At 36.6% G+C, this 16,978-nt stretch overlaps 1 protein-coding gene across 7 annotated transcripts in view; it reads left to right on the top strand.

Annotated features, from left to right (window-relative positions):
* LOC134661534 (innexin shaking-B) overlaps positions 1 to 16,978 on the top strand; it is a 76,005-nt gene that overhangs the window by 45,152 nt on the left and 13,875 nt on the right. For 2 of the 7 annotated variants that reach the window (XM_063517663.1, XM_063517662.1), the window contains exon 2: positions 11,842 to 11,894. The exons of 1 other annotated variant lie outside the window; for it this stretch is intronic. Coding sequence is in view for 3 of the 6 variants with exons in the window: in XM_063517660.1 (XP_063373730.1) it covers positions 7,135 to 7,506 (372 nt within the window). In the remaining 3 variants the exon portion in view is untranslated. Of the gene's footprint in view, positions 1 to 6,924; positions 7,507 to 11,841; positions 11,895 to 16,978 lie in introns of those variants that run through there. 4 more of the 7 variants (XM_063517660.1, XM_063517657.1, XM_063517661.1 and 1 more) reach the window with 3 other exon arrangements.

Below are 16,978 nucleotides of genomic sequence, written 5' to 3'. Positions count from 1 at the left end.
CCCGCTTAGCAACTTTTGCTGCTGGCTGTACATAATATTGCCTGCACTAATGCTAAAGATTATGTTTTTACTAAGCCCTTTCTTAACAAGACAATATGAGTTACACTTTAAAGTATTCTTTTCTTCGCTAGTGATGGAAAAAACTAGAACCATGCCGTTCAAAAATTAAAATAAAATTAATCGTTTCTGGATGAAGTACTTATAAAGTAAGTACATAGGTTATAGGTACTTTATACTTCTATCTTTACATTACCTAAATAGCAAATTCTAATTTTAGTGTAGATTAGTTAAAGTACTTATTAAGAGTTTTCCTTTTTTTAAGCCAGCTTTAAAAGTAGGTGACACTATTGTGAAATTCCGAGTTATTATTCCAGAAATTTAGGGCGTAAATTGTATTTCTTAACGTTGATTTTCTACTGCATTAATCTTTTTTATTAGATTTAGAGTGGCCACCAGAGTATCGTATCGTATAACAAGAACAAAAATCGACCCTTTACAGTTTTCGTGAAACCTTATTTTAACTTTTTGCAATACCTTGTTGCAGAACTCCTTCCCCTTAAGTTACTAGCACATACAACCTCCACACAACCTCCTTAATAGCTTCCGGTATCGGTATCCGGCGAGCGAACGCAGTCACGTCCCTAACTCTATCCCCGTGTACTAACACCGCCACTCTGACTGACCACAGATCAACCTTAATACGTCTACACAAGGTTCAGAATAGGTCTGGCTACATGCGATGGTTCTTACGAAACCTTAGTTATGCGACTCATCGATTTACATGACAAAACTGAATGTCATTGTTCGGTATTATGAGTATGCGCGCGTGGGATATCGATAGCGGGTTATATATTGGGGTACAGTGCACTTGGTTGTAAGTCATGTAAGTCGTGTTCTTGGTAGTTTATGGCATCGGGATTTGTCTAGTGTGAATTTGGAATACCTCTGGAACGAATAGGGATAGTACGCAAATGATATTCAACATACATACTTAGCTGAAGCATTGGTTTTGTTCACCTCTTCTGAAACTCCAATACCTAAAAATGACACATTGACAGGAGCCATTAGAACTCTTTCATTATAAGAACATAAATTAATACACAAACAAAGATTACTCATACAAGTCATATCATTTTAACTAAATACAACAGTATATCAAACTGAATCAAAAGAATGTTTAATAGGCCTATAATATCTTGAAAACAATCTTTCCGCAATTTAATTTAAACTTTAATACCTTCGATTTAAAGCTCAAATTAAGTTCAACTTGTAATTGCCAGTTTAAGGCCAATCGAGTTAACATATGCGTTAATTTCATATATGTTTGCTTTTTGCGTTAGTCTTGGATTACGATAGTTTTGTCTGTTTCTCACTTCAGTGATTAGAGAGAGATGGGTGATGACCGTAGGAGTGAAATTTTGGTACACAATATAGAGGTGTTATAACCGGTTTTGAAATTATGCAAATAATGGATAAAAAAATAAGTTATGTTTTGTCCCTGCTTCCTTACTAAGTAACTAAACCGTTGGCATCTTGGCTAGACCCCCTGATGATGATGATGAGAATAGATGGCGGCAGATGTCCCTGCGCCCGCGCAGATGAAAAGAGTTTAACGACGCATTTAACGACTAGTAGCATAAAACGATTACGATCATGCTTCTATTCTAACCCCGTTCTATCCGTCATCCGCTTATTAATCGAATATCAACCCTATTCTTTGATATTAAGGTGCATTTTTAGGTTAGATATAGTTTGGGGTTGGGTCGTTTTAGAATACGGAAAGTTTAAAAGACGGCCCAGGTGGGGCCGTATTTATTTGATGTTGTTTGTGTTATTTTTTATGTTTTAGTTCCAATTAGGAACTATTTCCGTTTTTTAGGCTGGTTGGGTTTTCGATCAAATTGGTTAGGTATATGTATTTAGGGTTCAAAAGTAAATCTAAGGAATATGCTAGTTAAGGTTTTAGTTGAGTACCTATTAAGTTATTAACACACAAACCTAACAACCTGCCGGCCTAGCCAGGCTGACAATCGCTATCACTTCGACAACGAAACGCTTTGTGTCTCTCTATCACTCTTCCATATTAGTGCGACAGTGACAGTATCGTTTCGATCGCTACGGAGCGTAAGCGATTGGCACGTTGGATACGCGGCCAGAACTGATTAGTTATTTTACTAGTAGTTATGTTTGGTCGGGTTCACAAATTCTGACCTAAAATAGCCCTAACGGTGCCTTTCGGATGTCTATTGTAGCTGCATTACTGTTGCGGCGTCGTTGTTGCCGCCGCTGCACGCTTTACCTGTAAATGTCATTAATAAATTAGTGACGTTCTAATTACTGCCACGAGAAAAATCCGGGCAGAACATCGTTTTTGACATTTGCTCACGCGGCAGTAATGCAGTCGGCAGAATAGTGTAGTAGATAGATGCGTTTTTATTTTAAGTATGATAGCAAGTATGTTGCCGCTATGGACTTAAGGGTTAAAATCGGAACACGCCTCAGCCAACGGCGCTAAGATGTGTTTTCCCGCGAGTGAAGATTTCACCGAGCACATTAGCCGCTGGCAGCAGTTAGCCGCTGCCAGCTGGTAAAGACGGAAGAAACGGTATACAATCGTACACTTCAACGCAAGTTAATAGAACGAGATGGAACAAGAGAAGAGCATCTCGAGCGTTTATTCAACCAATTCGTGAATAACACGTTTAAAAGAATAAAATAATTTTATATGAAAAAAGCTTAACTTATATTTAGGTACATTCAAAACCAGCATCACGTAGTGTGTCCTAGGATTCACTTCGGGACATCAAGCTGAGTGAGGACCTTTTAGCACAAATTCTGTTCGTCTAAACTAAATGAATTTATGTTTTATGTTCTGTTTGTGCTTATAAATATTTCTAATTCTTATTCTAAGATTCAGTGATCCTTCGAGATTTTGAGAGCTGACGAAATGCTACTCTGTATAGTTCTCGCTTATAGGTATCAATTCGACGTGTACCAATTAACTCAATTACAAACAGGATAAGTAGAATATAGTCGAAGGTATTTTCACCACACCAGCTCGTAAAGGCACAACTTTATTCTTTAAAAACCGATGAGTAAATGAAGCTCTTATAAATGATTCCTATTCGGTAATACATAAATTACATAATATCGACCTGTTAGTAAAATGACAGCTGTAGGTAATTGACGCAAGTAAATGATCTGCCTAATACGCTGTCACGCGCTATTTCTGTCAAACTGACAGATTAGGCGCTGCGCGTGCGGTGACGCGCGTGTAAGTTTTTTAGTCTTTGGGCCCGATTCGGATTTTGAAAGAGATATCTATAAGATATCTTTTAGACATCACCAAGATACGTACGATAACGATATTTTTAGAATCTAACCTGTCAAATTTGACATTTCCACGATTCTGGAGTTATTCTTGAACGATTTCCACAAGATATGACTTAGAGATACAATTCACATCTAATAGATATCTAACTCTATCTAACGTAATAGTGACATTGGTTGCCCGAATTGAGCTGCAAAAGAGAACTAGTTGAAATCTAAACTATAACGTATCTAGAATAGATCTAGTACGTGTCGTCTCTTGTGAATATCTTGAAGTTCGAATACGGCAGTTTGATTAATTTGTTGTTGTTATATGTTATTATAGTTGTAATTCAGATATGTACATACGACATTTAAGATTTTTTTCTACTCCCGTACTTTTATTTGTCATTTAAAGGGTCGTGCACACACCTTTAAAACCCTACCTTATAGTTGTCAAGACAAGTCTTTAGTCTATTCCCCAAAAAAGCATTTGCGCATACACGTAGTATCTTTTTGGCGATTTTCGATACTTCGTGTAATGACCACTTTAAAAATATTGAATGAAATACAGTGTTGCCAACCTTATTTTAAATGTCATCTCTGACAAATAAGTGAACCATGGACATGTTTTTTTTAATCATTCCTTTTCCGCCCATACCTTCTATTTTTGCTAATTCTTGAATTAAAAATATTTGTTTTTACAATTTTATTTCAAAGTACTTAAGTGGTTGGTCGTAGAAAAAGTATTGTATGCATTATGCAACGTTGTTTAACTGAGTCAAAAAATACTCGTGGCGTCTTTATTAACAATTTTCGGCTTCGCCTCAAATTGTTACTCACGCCACTCGCTTTTTTTGACCTCTCTTAAACAACGGTTGCATAAAATACTATTAAGAGCGCTTTATTAAGTATATGGCGAATAATATTCTATTTTTTTTATTCTCTTATATGTATGTACTATTGCTGTTTACGAAATTTCGATGACTAATATAATATTATGCTTTATAATTATTACATACTTATTTGCTGTGACTTATTTTTCAATAGTGTTTCAATACAGAGACAAGCCAAAATCGCGTAGGTACTTAGTATTTTTCTAATGCTAATAAAAACGGGGTATACGTATAGTGAACTTTCGGTCTTAAGGGATGTGACAAAGTCAAAAAAGCGACTCAACATTTGAATGATTGAATGAATCATTCATTCATTCAATCACTGCAGTTTGTTTAATATAGCTGATCAAGCAAATAATGTCAGTAAAAAAAAGGCGCGAAATTCAAATCTATTATATATAAACGTGAAAGACCTGACTGACTTAAATCAACGCCCAGCCCAAACTAGAAATTCCAAATTTGGCAAGTAGGTTCCTTATAAGGTCTAGGGGTCCACTAAGAAAGGATTTTTCAAAATTCATCCCCTAAAGGGGTGAAATGGGGGTCCAAAATTAAAAAAAAACTCCTGCGCGTGCGAAGTCGCGGGCAAAAGCTAGTTTTCTATAAACCCGGAAAACCCGCGGGCGACAGTTCATTCCACAGTTTAGCTGTGCGTGCGGGCTAAGACACAAAGACACATAAATACAGACAACCATACATACAAACAATCATTTTATTGGCTACCTAATATCTTCAATGTACAGAATTTTCACTTTTACAATTTTATAATAAATAGTATAAGACAATTCAGTTCATTCATCAAACTGATTTGACTCATTCTTCAGATGTGACCCATCACTATTATGTTCGTATGTATGCTGCATAGTTATGTGAAAACTCTGTCTGTGTGCGTGTAATTTTTGATGTGTTGAATTTTATTGTAGTGTGCGTTTGTCGCAACAGCAAAATCTGTGTCTGTTGAGTTACTTATCTTTTGGTGGTGTGCTGTAGGTGTTTACCTCGCCCCCCGCTTAAAGTGGTGAAAAAAATTGTTCAAAGAGTTTACGTTATCACATCTCCTTAGGCTATATACTCAAAGGTTTTTGTTAATGAGATTTACGAATTGTCCGTTAACGTTGTGGACGATACACACGGTATCTTGAATGAAAATTAGATTGGCAGTTGTTCAGCAGTATTAGTAAACTATATCTTCCAAATTACGTAGCGTCTTACGTAAGCGAACAACTCGCGAACGCGACGCGGCGTGACGCGGCGCGGCGGGCCCAAGGCGTTCGCGTTCGCAACGAGATCGCCCACGTAGGACACTTCTATAGGTATCAAAGGATTCATTCACCCCGCGCCGCATCGCTTCGCTTCACGTTCGCGTGTTGTTCGCCTACGTAGTACGCTGCGTTACGTAACCGAACAACTCGCGAACGCGAAGCGACGCGGCGCGGCTCGGCGCGGCGGGCCCACGGCGTTCGCGTTCGCAACGAGATCGCCCACGTAGGACACTTCTGTAAGTATCAATTTTTCAAATGATAAATGGCCGACAATATAGAACACGCTTCAGAATGTAGACAATACACAATTAAGAAGATTTTCTTCGTGAAACTATAAGAGTTGATTCATCGAGTATTTAAAATACAAAGACAACATAAAATTAGCGTAAGCCGGTTTTATGTTCCGAGAAATTTTATTTGTCATTTGTTTTAAATTGATTGCCACAAATTAAAACTTCGCGCCGACGGAAAGAAATAATTAAAAATACAGTATCCATAGATCACTCCAGTTTGATCTTTGTACCTACTATTCGTGTGTTTATGCAAAAGATTGTATCGAATATAAGTTAAAAACGAAAAACTAATTAAAAATGTAGTAAGATATCAATACTTTTATTTAAATAGATTACAGTCGTGGTCTTTTGGAAGGCTTTCCATGACATGAATGACCACGCTGGTAACCAAATATTACCTTGATGTTCTTGGCATCGGGTCTCTATTGTTTCCCATAAAGTTTTAAGTCATAATGTATTGATGTCCGCATTTTCGTTAGTCATAATTTGGTTCAGACTGCGTAACTTCAGGATTGCCATAAAACAAACCTAACCTAACCTATCCATAGATAACCAAGGAAATTCCTGAAAAGTTAACAGTTTCAGAATTATGACTAATATGATAACCTGATTATGAGTTTGAATCATTATGTCACGGGAGGGGATCCGTAAGCGATCCGCCTAGCTTGGCACCAAACTGAATTTTGATTCAGTTTCACCTTTTTAGTGACGCTATTGTGTTTTTGTTTATAAAAGGGGGCGAACGCAAATTTATAGTGTTTATAATTAAATTGTTACACGTTTCAATGAAGGGCAAATGCCACGAAAAAATCACGCGGAAATTGTTACACAACATCATCAGCGAGATTTTAAACCGAAAAATATATCACAGAGTTACCATGGAGGTAAAACGTTAAAGCCCGGCCATATCTTCTGGAGGGCTACCGCGAACCACGTTCGACGTGTTGCCTCCCTGTCACACTTACGTATGAACTTACAAGTGCGACAGAGAAACAACACTTCGAACGTGGTTCGCGGTAGGCCCTCTGGCCCAAGTTTCGTGCGGCGCCACTTTTTGTTATCTTTACATTAACTAAATGTAAGCAAACTTTTTCTATGGTATAAATTATGGTTTTGATACATACTTGATATATGTTACTTTTAGCAGGCAAAATTACTTACCAGCCAGCACAATCAGCTTCCAAGATCATGTATTACAAACAGCCAGTATTATGAGACTTATGAGTTAACAAACAAAATCATCAAAGCTGACCAAATGAATTAACTCACGAATTCGACTAAAGTGACTATTCCGATGTAAAAACAACGATTCGACAATGAAACGAAGAAAGACAGAGTGCTAATAATGATAAGACTTTCGTCTAACCATTTAAGATGTTAGACGTGTTTCGCGGTCTAAAGAATCTGATAAAAGTGAACTATGTACATATCGACTCGCCAGTGTTTCGTCTACACTATTCTATAACAGTTATCTTGCTTATATCGTTTAGTTTGATAGTGACTACGAGACAATACGTGGGTAACCCCATAGACTGTATACACACTAAGGATATACCTGAAGACGTTTTGAACACATACTGTTGGATCCATTCGACTTATACTTTGAAGAGTTTCTTCAACAAGAAAGTGGGAGTAGAAGTCCCGTATCCCGGGATTGGCAACAGTCGTGAGAAGGGCAGGGAAGATATGAGCGACAGAAAGATCTACAAATACTACCAATGGGTGTGTTTCTGCCTGTTTTTTCAGGTGAGTTGTAGTTTGTAAGTTTGAGCTTTCTTAGGAGTAAAAGGCCTTGACGTGTGGGGAGATTCACATCTGCCCTTTAACCCCGCTTTCTTTTTTGAGGGGGAGGTTACCGCGTGACAAGGGGGTAAAATATATAAGCTTTAACTACTTAGAGTAGTCGTCTTAGGCCAAAACTGTAAAAACACCTTACGAAAAGCGCCTCCTACTCGTTCAACAATACCTAACCCACGAAGACCTCTTGAAAACAACGCAACCATAATAATTTCTGGTATTTTGTACGCTTTTTCGAAAACATTTTATGGCTATTTACGATTTTTATCGGAAGTATCAGGATCGGGACATTCTGGGTCGTAAAACATTTACTCCTAGAGTTTTCGCGTGATCTATTTAAAGCAGAAGGTTAAATTAAGATTTAGCTGTAGTGAAGTGTAAGACAATTTTAACTTGGAATAACCAACATTTTGAGTTCCGGATGACCAACAGTTATGAGTCAAGAAGATCAAATTAAATAGTGTGCGTTCGTTGGCGCACGTATTAGTTGAAATGCAGATAACAGATGCATAAAATTGCATTTTATTTAAATCAGAACTGCTGTCTTTATTTAAACGTCTTTATTGTACTTCAGTCTGTTTTGGAATTTGTGGATATGGGTAGTAACTATAGCATTCTCTCAGCAATCCCGAGATAGAGAGAGAATCAGATCCAGAGGAGAGGAGGCCTACGTCTGGCCGTGGCCCTCATGTCAAAAGTTTACATACTTACCTTTGTATAATCATAACTTGTACATATAGGTACCCGACAATTTGTAAAGTAGGCAATGGAAACGAACTACAAGCAAAAGTTGACTAACCCAAAAATTCCTCCTTTTATGAAACGTAAAAACGCGTCACGTCTGACAGGTACGCGTTACGCTAATAATAGTTTACTGGGGGACTAGTTTCGCCATTTTTTATTACGCGCACGCGTAAACGTAGCGTTAATCAAATCAAAATGTAACGGATTCCATCAACAATGTGAACTATGTCGTCGATGTGGGTCAGTTGGATCGGGGCTAACAAATATGTCCGTTTTGAAATATTTTTTTATTGCTTAAAGGATGACTCACGATTGCAAGAGTGGTGCAAGTCGGGGCCGAGACGTGCGACACTCCGTTTTCTATGATGGCTGATCGGTGATCACGTGATGCTTTCTATAGAACGATTGCGTCGGCCCGGACCCGTTCCGTTCTATCATACTTTATTACATCAATCAATTACTACATTAAAATCAATCGATTATTTATCAATTTAGTACCCAGTAAAAATATATTAGGTATTAGGTATTTATATTCAGTTGCGCGCATCGTAGGTACACCGGTGAACAGTCTGAAGCCTCGTCAAGGTGGCAATTGTTTTTTGAAATCGCACAATGAAACTTAAATAATGTATGGAAATAATCATGTAGCTTTTCGTTCCATCTGACATTCCAAAAGCATTGAGGTCTTGTATTCTTTTATTATTTCCAATTTTTTTGTGTCCTATATACTTATTGTGATAAATGGCTCATTTTCTGTCCATTTAACTAGATCAGTGGTTCCTAACCTGGGGGTAAAACTCGTATTTTACGGGGGTAATAAGCTAACCTAATATAACAATACTCAATAATCTTATTAATGCGGAAATCGGAAGAATACTAATCGGAAGAATAATAATAATCTGTAAAATACAGAAATAATAATATAAAAAAAAAGAATACTAAAGAGACTTGTGATTGCTATTAATAGCAACAACAAAAGTTGTTATGCGAACATACATTAGCAAACATAAATGTATTACCCATAGTCTGTCAAACAATTTTGTCAGTAGAAAATCCAAATTTCTACTGACGGAAATGACTTGATACAAACAACAGATGTGCAAGTTGCGGAAAGTTTCCATAAAATTCTATAAATTCTCGGAAATTTCATGAAACTTTCACTAGGAAATATGGGAAATTTAAATTTAAAATTAGAAAGTTTCAATTCTCATACAAAAATGTAAGAAATTTTCCGAATTTTTCCTACGTTAAATTTCCGAAACATTTCGCAATTTTGGAAAGTTTCCTTAGGCACATCAGTACAACAAACGTACACGTTTTATTTTTTATTACCATTGGGACGAGGGGTAAAATCAGGTTCCCTAGTTAGTCATAGGGGTGACCGGACTGAAAAGGTTAGGAACTACTGAACTAGATTTTGTTATAAAATTCAAGTGTCATCATTCCTATGGTTTCGTCGTGTCTGTTTTCCTAATCTGTATGTCAGTCAGTTCGTCAGCTAGTCAGTAAGTCGAGGTCTGGTCAGCTAGAGGTTTGGAAGCCTCGACAGAGCTTATTATGTTTTTGATGCGCATATCTATGCGAACATTTTTACCCTCGTATGTCTTAAACTAATATGAATTTAAAATTTTAATCAATAAACTGTCTATTGATTTATCAGTCTCTGTAAATGGTTATAGGTTCGAACCCTGGGAGCCTAGCCAAGATGGCAACTGTTGATTGAAGAATTAGAAAACGCCAACCGAAACTTTAAAGGTTAAATGTATGGAAATAGTCACGTGACTATTTCGTACCATCTGTCAACCAAATTTTTTTTTCTATTCATTTGGTGTTTGTCGTGTACGTGGACGATTGTCACCTTGTAATTATTTTTGAAAAGATGTGTCCCGCCGAGTTTGTTGCCGGTCCCATATTGGGATACCCTCCTCCAATTGAGGGGGGATTTAAATCTTCTCGGGGCAGAGGTGTAGGGTTGGAGCCGGTCTACCTAGCTTTATTTGACGTTCATAAGCGCATTGTAATTATGCCTACTTGAATAAACTATCTTTTATCTTATCTTATCTTATCTTATCTTGGCTAGGCCCCCTAATATTTACCAATAGCTGTTCGGTGAACGTAATCGTCCCCCTAGTAACACGTGTTACTAACTCTAGTACCTAGTGTTAATACCTACTACAAATATTACGGAACGCGTTTTACAATTTGTTTGGAACCAGAGCCGGGTTTTATGAGGCGCGTTGGCAGCGACCGTTACAATATCTACTCGTATCTATACGTTGTACTAAATCAAATTATTAGTAGGTTTAGTTTAAAAGTAGTAGTTTAAAGCTATTGATACGGATTTACGTACTAACGACTCGCCCCGGCTTCGCATGGTAAACCATGCAATTTATACACCTAAACCTTCCTCAAGAATCACTCTATGAATAGGTGAAAGCATTAAAATCCGTTCAATCGTTTTTGAGTTTATCACGAACATACATACTACATACAGACGGGTGAACTTTGTTTTATAAGATGTATAGATAATGAATTTAAAATGCATCCCGACGTTTCGAACCCTTCCTATTTTTAGTTTAAATAAAATTATGTTAATATGATTTTTCTACTAATATAATAGGAAAAATATACATACTTAAACATGGTACGAAAATTCTTTGGAAGATTTGGGATACTTCTTTCCGCAGATCAATGATTTTAAAGGTACTTACGTTGGAAAATTAAAATGTAGTTTAACGTTCAAACAATTTTACTTTTTACGTTAAGTTATTCTTATTACCTAATATTTCGACAATTGGCGCAATGTGGCCACTGTCTTATCTTCTGTCATCATTAACCTTCAAACTTTTCAGGTGATCGTCTTCATTGGATGTTCAGAATTTTATCACATTAGCTCTAGTTTTATTTTAATAATTATTTTAGGTTGTGGCTTGCGACTCTGCCGCCATGCGAATGTTTTTCTACACCTCTGGTGTTGTCTCTCACTCACGATTTGAAATAAGTCAATATTATATTGCCTCTTTTCTTCAAGCGAAGCGAAATCATTGTTGGTTGCGGTGGAGCGTGGTTGCAGTCTTCTTGTCAAAAGTCTACTCATTGTTTTTTTTTTTTATTAAACCAGAATCAAGTTTTATCATTTACTCAATAAATACAATCCATTCCCCGGACCTTCAAGCTTCTTACATCTTCTTCTTTTTTTATACTGAAAGATGAAATTACCAATTCCAATTCATGCCTTTAGGTTTATCTAAAGCAATTGATTTGTGTATGCTTGATGCCCCGCTAATTTAAAGTGTTTTAAGTAATAACTTCCAGATTATTTATATAATGACCCTAAAAGTACCTAAATAAAACCAATTCTGATACAAACAATGTGTATTATGTGTCCCTTCGAGTATCATGGTGTCTCAGGGGTCAATAATTGGTCCTCATTTTAAACTTGTAGTCAGACTTTAAACTAGAGACGAAAGTTAAATAAAGACTTGCAACCACGCCGACCGATATAAGAACGGTTCGCTAACGTAGTCCGTGGTATTCCAGATGTGCATGTGCCGGAGTCCGCAAGCCACCACCTGAATAATTAGTATAAATACGTAAGTACACATAATAATGTATTAAACAAATTTATAGATGTTATAAAAAATTGCGTAAAATAGAAGTGTTTACTGGTGTAGACTATACTTTATCTTTCTTGTTGTAGACTGACAACAACTTTTTGAAAACATATTTGAGTGTTGTAAAAATTTGGCGGCGGAATCACCAATACCTACATATATTTTGATTGTCACTGTAGGTCATGGCCATTAGTTCATATTGAATCTTTTCACGGGCAATAAGCTTAGTGACTTAAGCTTTATGCAAAACTAACACAAAATGTCCTTGCTGTTAATGTAGCGTTTTCGTTACAGTAAAGTTTTACTGATTCACGAAGTCATTAATGACCAGTCAGAAATATCTCAAAGCCAAAAGTAATAACAATTACGTCTCAAATTACTGTGACGCTTTAAATGCTACTGCTAATTAACATCGAAAATTGCAACTCGGGCTTGCATTTGCATACGATTTGTATGGAAAATCTAGCGAATCATCTAAGTTACAAATTATATTAAAATTCTAAAGCCGATTAGTTGCCAATGTGATGTGACTTAATCTTGAAACATCCTACTTAAATAATGCTGTGTCAACATCGCGTATAAAATCGCTGTCATCCGAAACGATCGTATTTAGCATCCTTTACAGTCTTTGTGCACTCACACGATTCTTATCTGTTTTCCGTATTACGCCATTTTGCAGCACAACTGAAAAAACCTTACTTTGCGCCTCGTTTTAGTCTTGAATTTAAATTGACATGTAAAAGAGAAAACGAAGCCAAATGGGTGGTATTTGAATGTTTTTTTAACAGTTTATTTTTTTAAACACCCGTAGACTCGAGAATTAGGTCAGATCGTGTTGCAGTATCTTTAGAATCTTAAATGAGTACCAGTATCTTCTTTTATTTTCTTAGCACCGTTTTGAAACGTGTATTGGTTACGCTGTGGAGCCAAGCCGGTTCACATTTTGCTCATTACTTTGATAATTTGGACGAAATGTACTGCAACTACGCGTTTTGCTTTTTACTAGACCCCGGTAGAAATGCATTGCATTGAAGTCTCAAATATGCAGTAGTGGCCCACGGGTAATCCGTAATAGAACTCAATTTAATCCGTCGTTTACCTATTTGTAAACAATTAAGGAAGGGATTCCATTAGGTCTCAAATGATAACTCAGTGAACTCAGGATTGCCTAATGAAGATGTTTGACGCAGACTTCAAAAATTATAGGTCTATATTAGAGTATATGACTAAAAGGAGTGTACATACTGTCAAAAATTGCAATTTCGGATCCTTTTATTGAATCTCCCTGTAGTTATTGGGAATACTCAAAATGTGCTCGCCTGATAAGAATTAATAATTTCATGAAAAATATAACTTTTCACACAAAAAAAAACGTTTTGTTTGCCGTAATATATGTAACAGGAGTCGGTTTTTAAAAAACTGTGTAACACAATAGCTGCCTTAAAACTGTATAAAATAACAGTTTGTTAACTTCATTGTGGATGCTAAATAAATTTGCGAAAATGCCAAGCATTTGTTAAGCTTACCTTTTTTACAAGCTGTTCTGAAATCCGGATTTCACCATTTTTGAAAACAGAATGTTTTTAAAAGAACATCCGTGTTTTTGTAGTTAATGATAAATTGATAACCGAGTAACTAATATGGTGAGTTTTGTTTTTCGCACGCATGTTTTTTTTATTTCGAATGTAGGTGGGTTGATATTTAATCATTAATATTTTATTTTCCATTTAAGCAACGTAAATAAAATATTGATATTGATTTTAGTGTTAATGATATTAGTTAAAAACAGTCAGGTTTTAAGTCGAAATTTTTTGAATGCTTTTTTTAACTCCAAACTTTAAAAAAAAATCTTATTTCCCCCTGCCTATTAGGTCGAGCCACCCTGTATATTATAATCTTAAGGCGCCGAAACACCGGTTAAAGAGCAAGCCTCCAAATTGGGTCACCGGCCCCGCATTCAGATGCGATGCTAAACACTCGATATTAGCAACACGATGGTTTTATTTTCGTGACTTTTTAGGGTGTTTATACAAAAACTTAAAAAAAGAAACAGTTAAATTAGTCAACGTTTTTTTATGGTCCCGTGGGTCACGGTGTCGCTCGCTCTCGCTCAAAAAATAATGCAAGCGATAGAGAGGCAGACGCGAAGCATTCGATATATTATGTTACCTATTTAGCTCAAAATGGTTTTATTTTCCTGTCGTTATATTTAAAACATTTGCCCAAAAATATATCTGTTAATTATTTATGTAAAAAAAATTTAACTTGTCCATTGGGTCACCGGCAGTTCGCATTCGGATGCGATGCTAATAGTTCGATATTAATACGAGATGTTTTTTTCTTGTTTGGTTTTTTTAGAGCGATTGCACAAAGTAACTGCCGTATTCGAACTTCAAGATATTCACAAGAGACGACACGTACTAGATCCATTCTAGATACGTTATAGTTTAGATTTCAACTAGTTCTCTTTTGCAGCGCAATTCGGGCAACCAATGTCACTTTTACGATAGATCGTGTTAGATATCTATTAGATGTGAATTAGATCTCTAAGTAATATCTTGTGGAAATCGTTCAAGAGTATCTCCAGAATCGCGGAAATGTCAAATTTGACAGGCTAACCTAAATCTAAATCTTAAACATATCGTTATCGTATCTTGGCGATGTCTAAAAGATATCTAATAGATGTATATTACAAAATCCGAATTTGGCCCTAAGCCTCGCCGGTAACCCTTTAGTGCGTTTTAACTTTTCACAAAACGGTTTCAGCTGGTTTTTTTCATACGTTGGTTCCTTTCGGGCGCTTATTAAAAAGGTTTTCAGGCTAATTAAACTTACATTGTGACATACTTTCTAAAATATTCATTACGTCGTTTTTGTGTCTTTTAAAATACATAACTAGATACAATTTTAAGTATAACAAGTGGCATAGCTTCCCTATGAAATAATCAACACCATCTTAGCAATCAATCTTATCATTTTCGTGTATTTTAAAAGCGGAATCACCTCAAAGGAACCCCATTCTACAGCCACATTAGCATCCTAAGTATTTGCATAGATTCCACTTGAATTCAGCCACCTCGTAAACAACGCTGCTGCCAAAATTAGCCGAACCAACTCTTTACAAAAAGTCCTAAGTCCCCTAGACAACTATACATATTTTACCCTTTTTGTGGGGGTTCAGGATAGCGGGAGCCAGTGGACATTTGTGCGACAATGAACAGCGCCATTTTTAAAAGTTAAGGGTTTTAATGCAGCTTTTTTATCTGTGGAAATCTTAATGTTTTTCGGTTTTGGCGTTACATTTGATCATGATGGTTTTTTTTGCAAAGGACCTACCATTGTTCTGAATTAGGTCACTTATTTTAAATAAGCTTTACAAACGAATTCGTTGTCATCTCAATCAACAAAATCGGCTCAGAAGTATATAACCGGTACGGTCAAACATACATAATGTATAAGGATGTTAAACTATTAGCCAGGTCGAACCTAGACTTTTAAACTATTTAGAGATTTGAGGCTTCTTTAGGGTGCAATACCTAGGCCTAGTAGTTCTCAGAGCTGAAAAACCTAATCTAGTATTTCCCCCTTAGCCCTGATTAACACTTGGTTACGGTTTACGAGTGCGCGTGGCCATACATAATGAGTCTGCCATCTTTGTTAGGCTGTGTACACATCGTTGAGCGAATTAGGCCTCCTTCAGACTGTTGGGCTGCGTACACAATCTGTCAAATCTAACTTTGTGCCGAATTTGACAGTGTATTTGACGTAACATAGGCACGGTACCGTAAAATGTGCCACTGGGTGCTCCATGAAAATTTTTAGCGTTCCGTACCCAAAGTGTAAAAACGGAACCCTATTACTAAGACTCCGCTGTCCATCTGTCCGTCCGTCCGTCTGTCTGTCACCAGGCTGAAACTCATGAACCTAAACAGTTGAAATTTTCACAGAATAAAATAAATATTTAAGTGCCCATACAATATATGTGATTGTTTTGCCGTTTTTAGGGTTCCGTAGCCAAATGGCAAAAAACGGAACCCTTATAGATTCGTCATGTCTGTCTGTCTGTCTGTCCGTCTGTCCGTCTGTCTGTCCGTCCGTATGTCACAGCCACTTTTCTCCGAAACTATAAGAACTATACTGTTGAAACTTGGTAAGTAGATGTATTCTGTGAACCGCATTAAGATTTTCACACAAAAATAGAAAAAAAACAATACATTTTTGGGGTTCCCATACTTCGAACTGAAACTCAAAAATTTTTTTTTCATTAAACCCATACGTGTGGGGTATTTATGGATAGGTCTTCAAAAATGATATTGAGGTTTCTAATATCATTTTTTTCTAAACTGAATAGTTTGCGCGAGAGACACTTCCAAAGTGGTAAAATGTGTGTCCCCCCCCCCTGTAACTTCTAAAATAAGAGAATGATAAAACTAAAAAAATTATATGATGTACATTACCATGTAAACTTCCACCGAAAATTGGTTTGAACGAGATCTAGTAAGTAGTTTTTTTTTATACGTCATAAATCGCCTAAATACGGAACCCTTCATGGGCGAGTCCGACTCGCACTTGGCCGCTTTTTTGCTTAATGGTACGGAGCCTTTCGTGCGCGAGTCCGACTCGCTTTTTGCCGGTTTTTATATTTAATAACTATATAACCTGATTTAAGTGCTACAACATGATACCTCAGTAGTTATGGTTATTTTTAATCAGCATAATATATCATATAGGCCTTTGCCCAGCAGTGGGACACTCAGATAGGCTAGGAAAAAAATATCATGTCAACATATCTAACCACAATATAATACGTAATTATATTTTGAAGTAGGCAATTGGCATACACTTTGTCATTACCGAGTGTGCAGGGGTAAGTAGTATCTGACATCTGTACCACTACCATCAGTTTGTCATTGACATAAACGTCATCGAGAACGTAATTTACTTTCTATGCATCTCGCTCGTACTCGCATATTAGTGGGAACGGGATGTATAGAAAGTGAATTACGTTCTCGATAGCGTATATGTCACTTTTGACACTGTCAGTGACTCATGGTATGGGCTCT

The sequence above is a fragment of the Cydia amplana genome, chromosome Z, assembly GCF_948474715.1.
Source record: "Cydia amplana chromosome Z, ilCydAmpl1.1, whole genome shotgun sequence".
In the NCBI taxonomy this organism is placed as follows: Eukaryota; Metazoa; Arthropoda; class Insecta; order Lepidoptera; family Tortricidae; genus Cydia; species Cydia amplana.
This window is presented reverse-complemented; position numbering and strand designations above follow the sequence as displayed.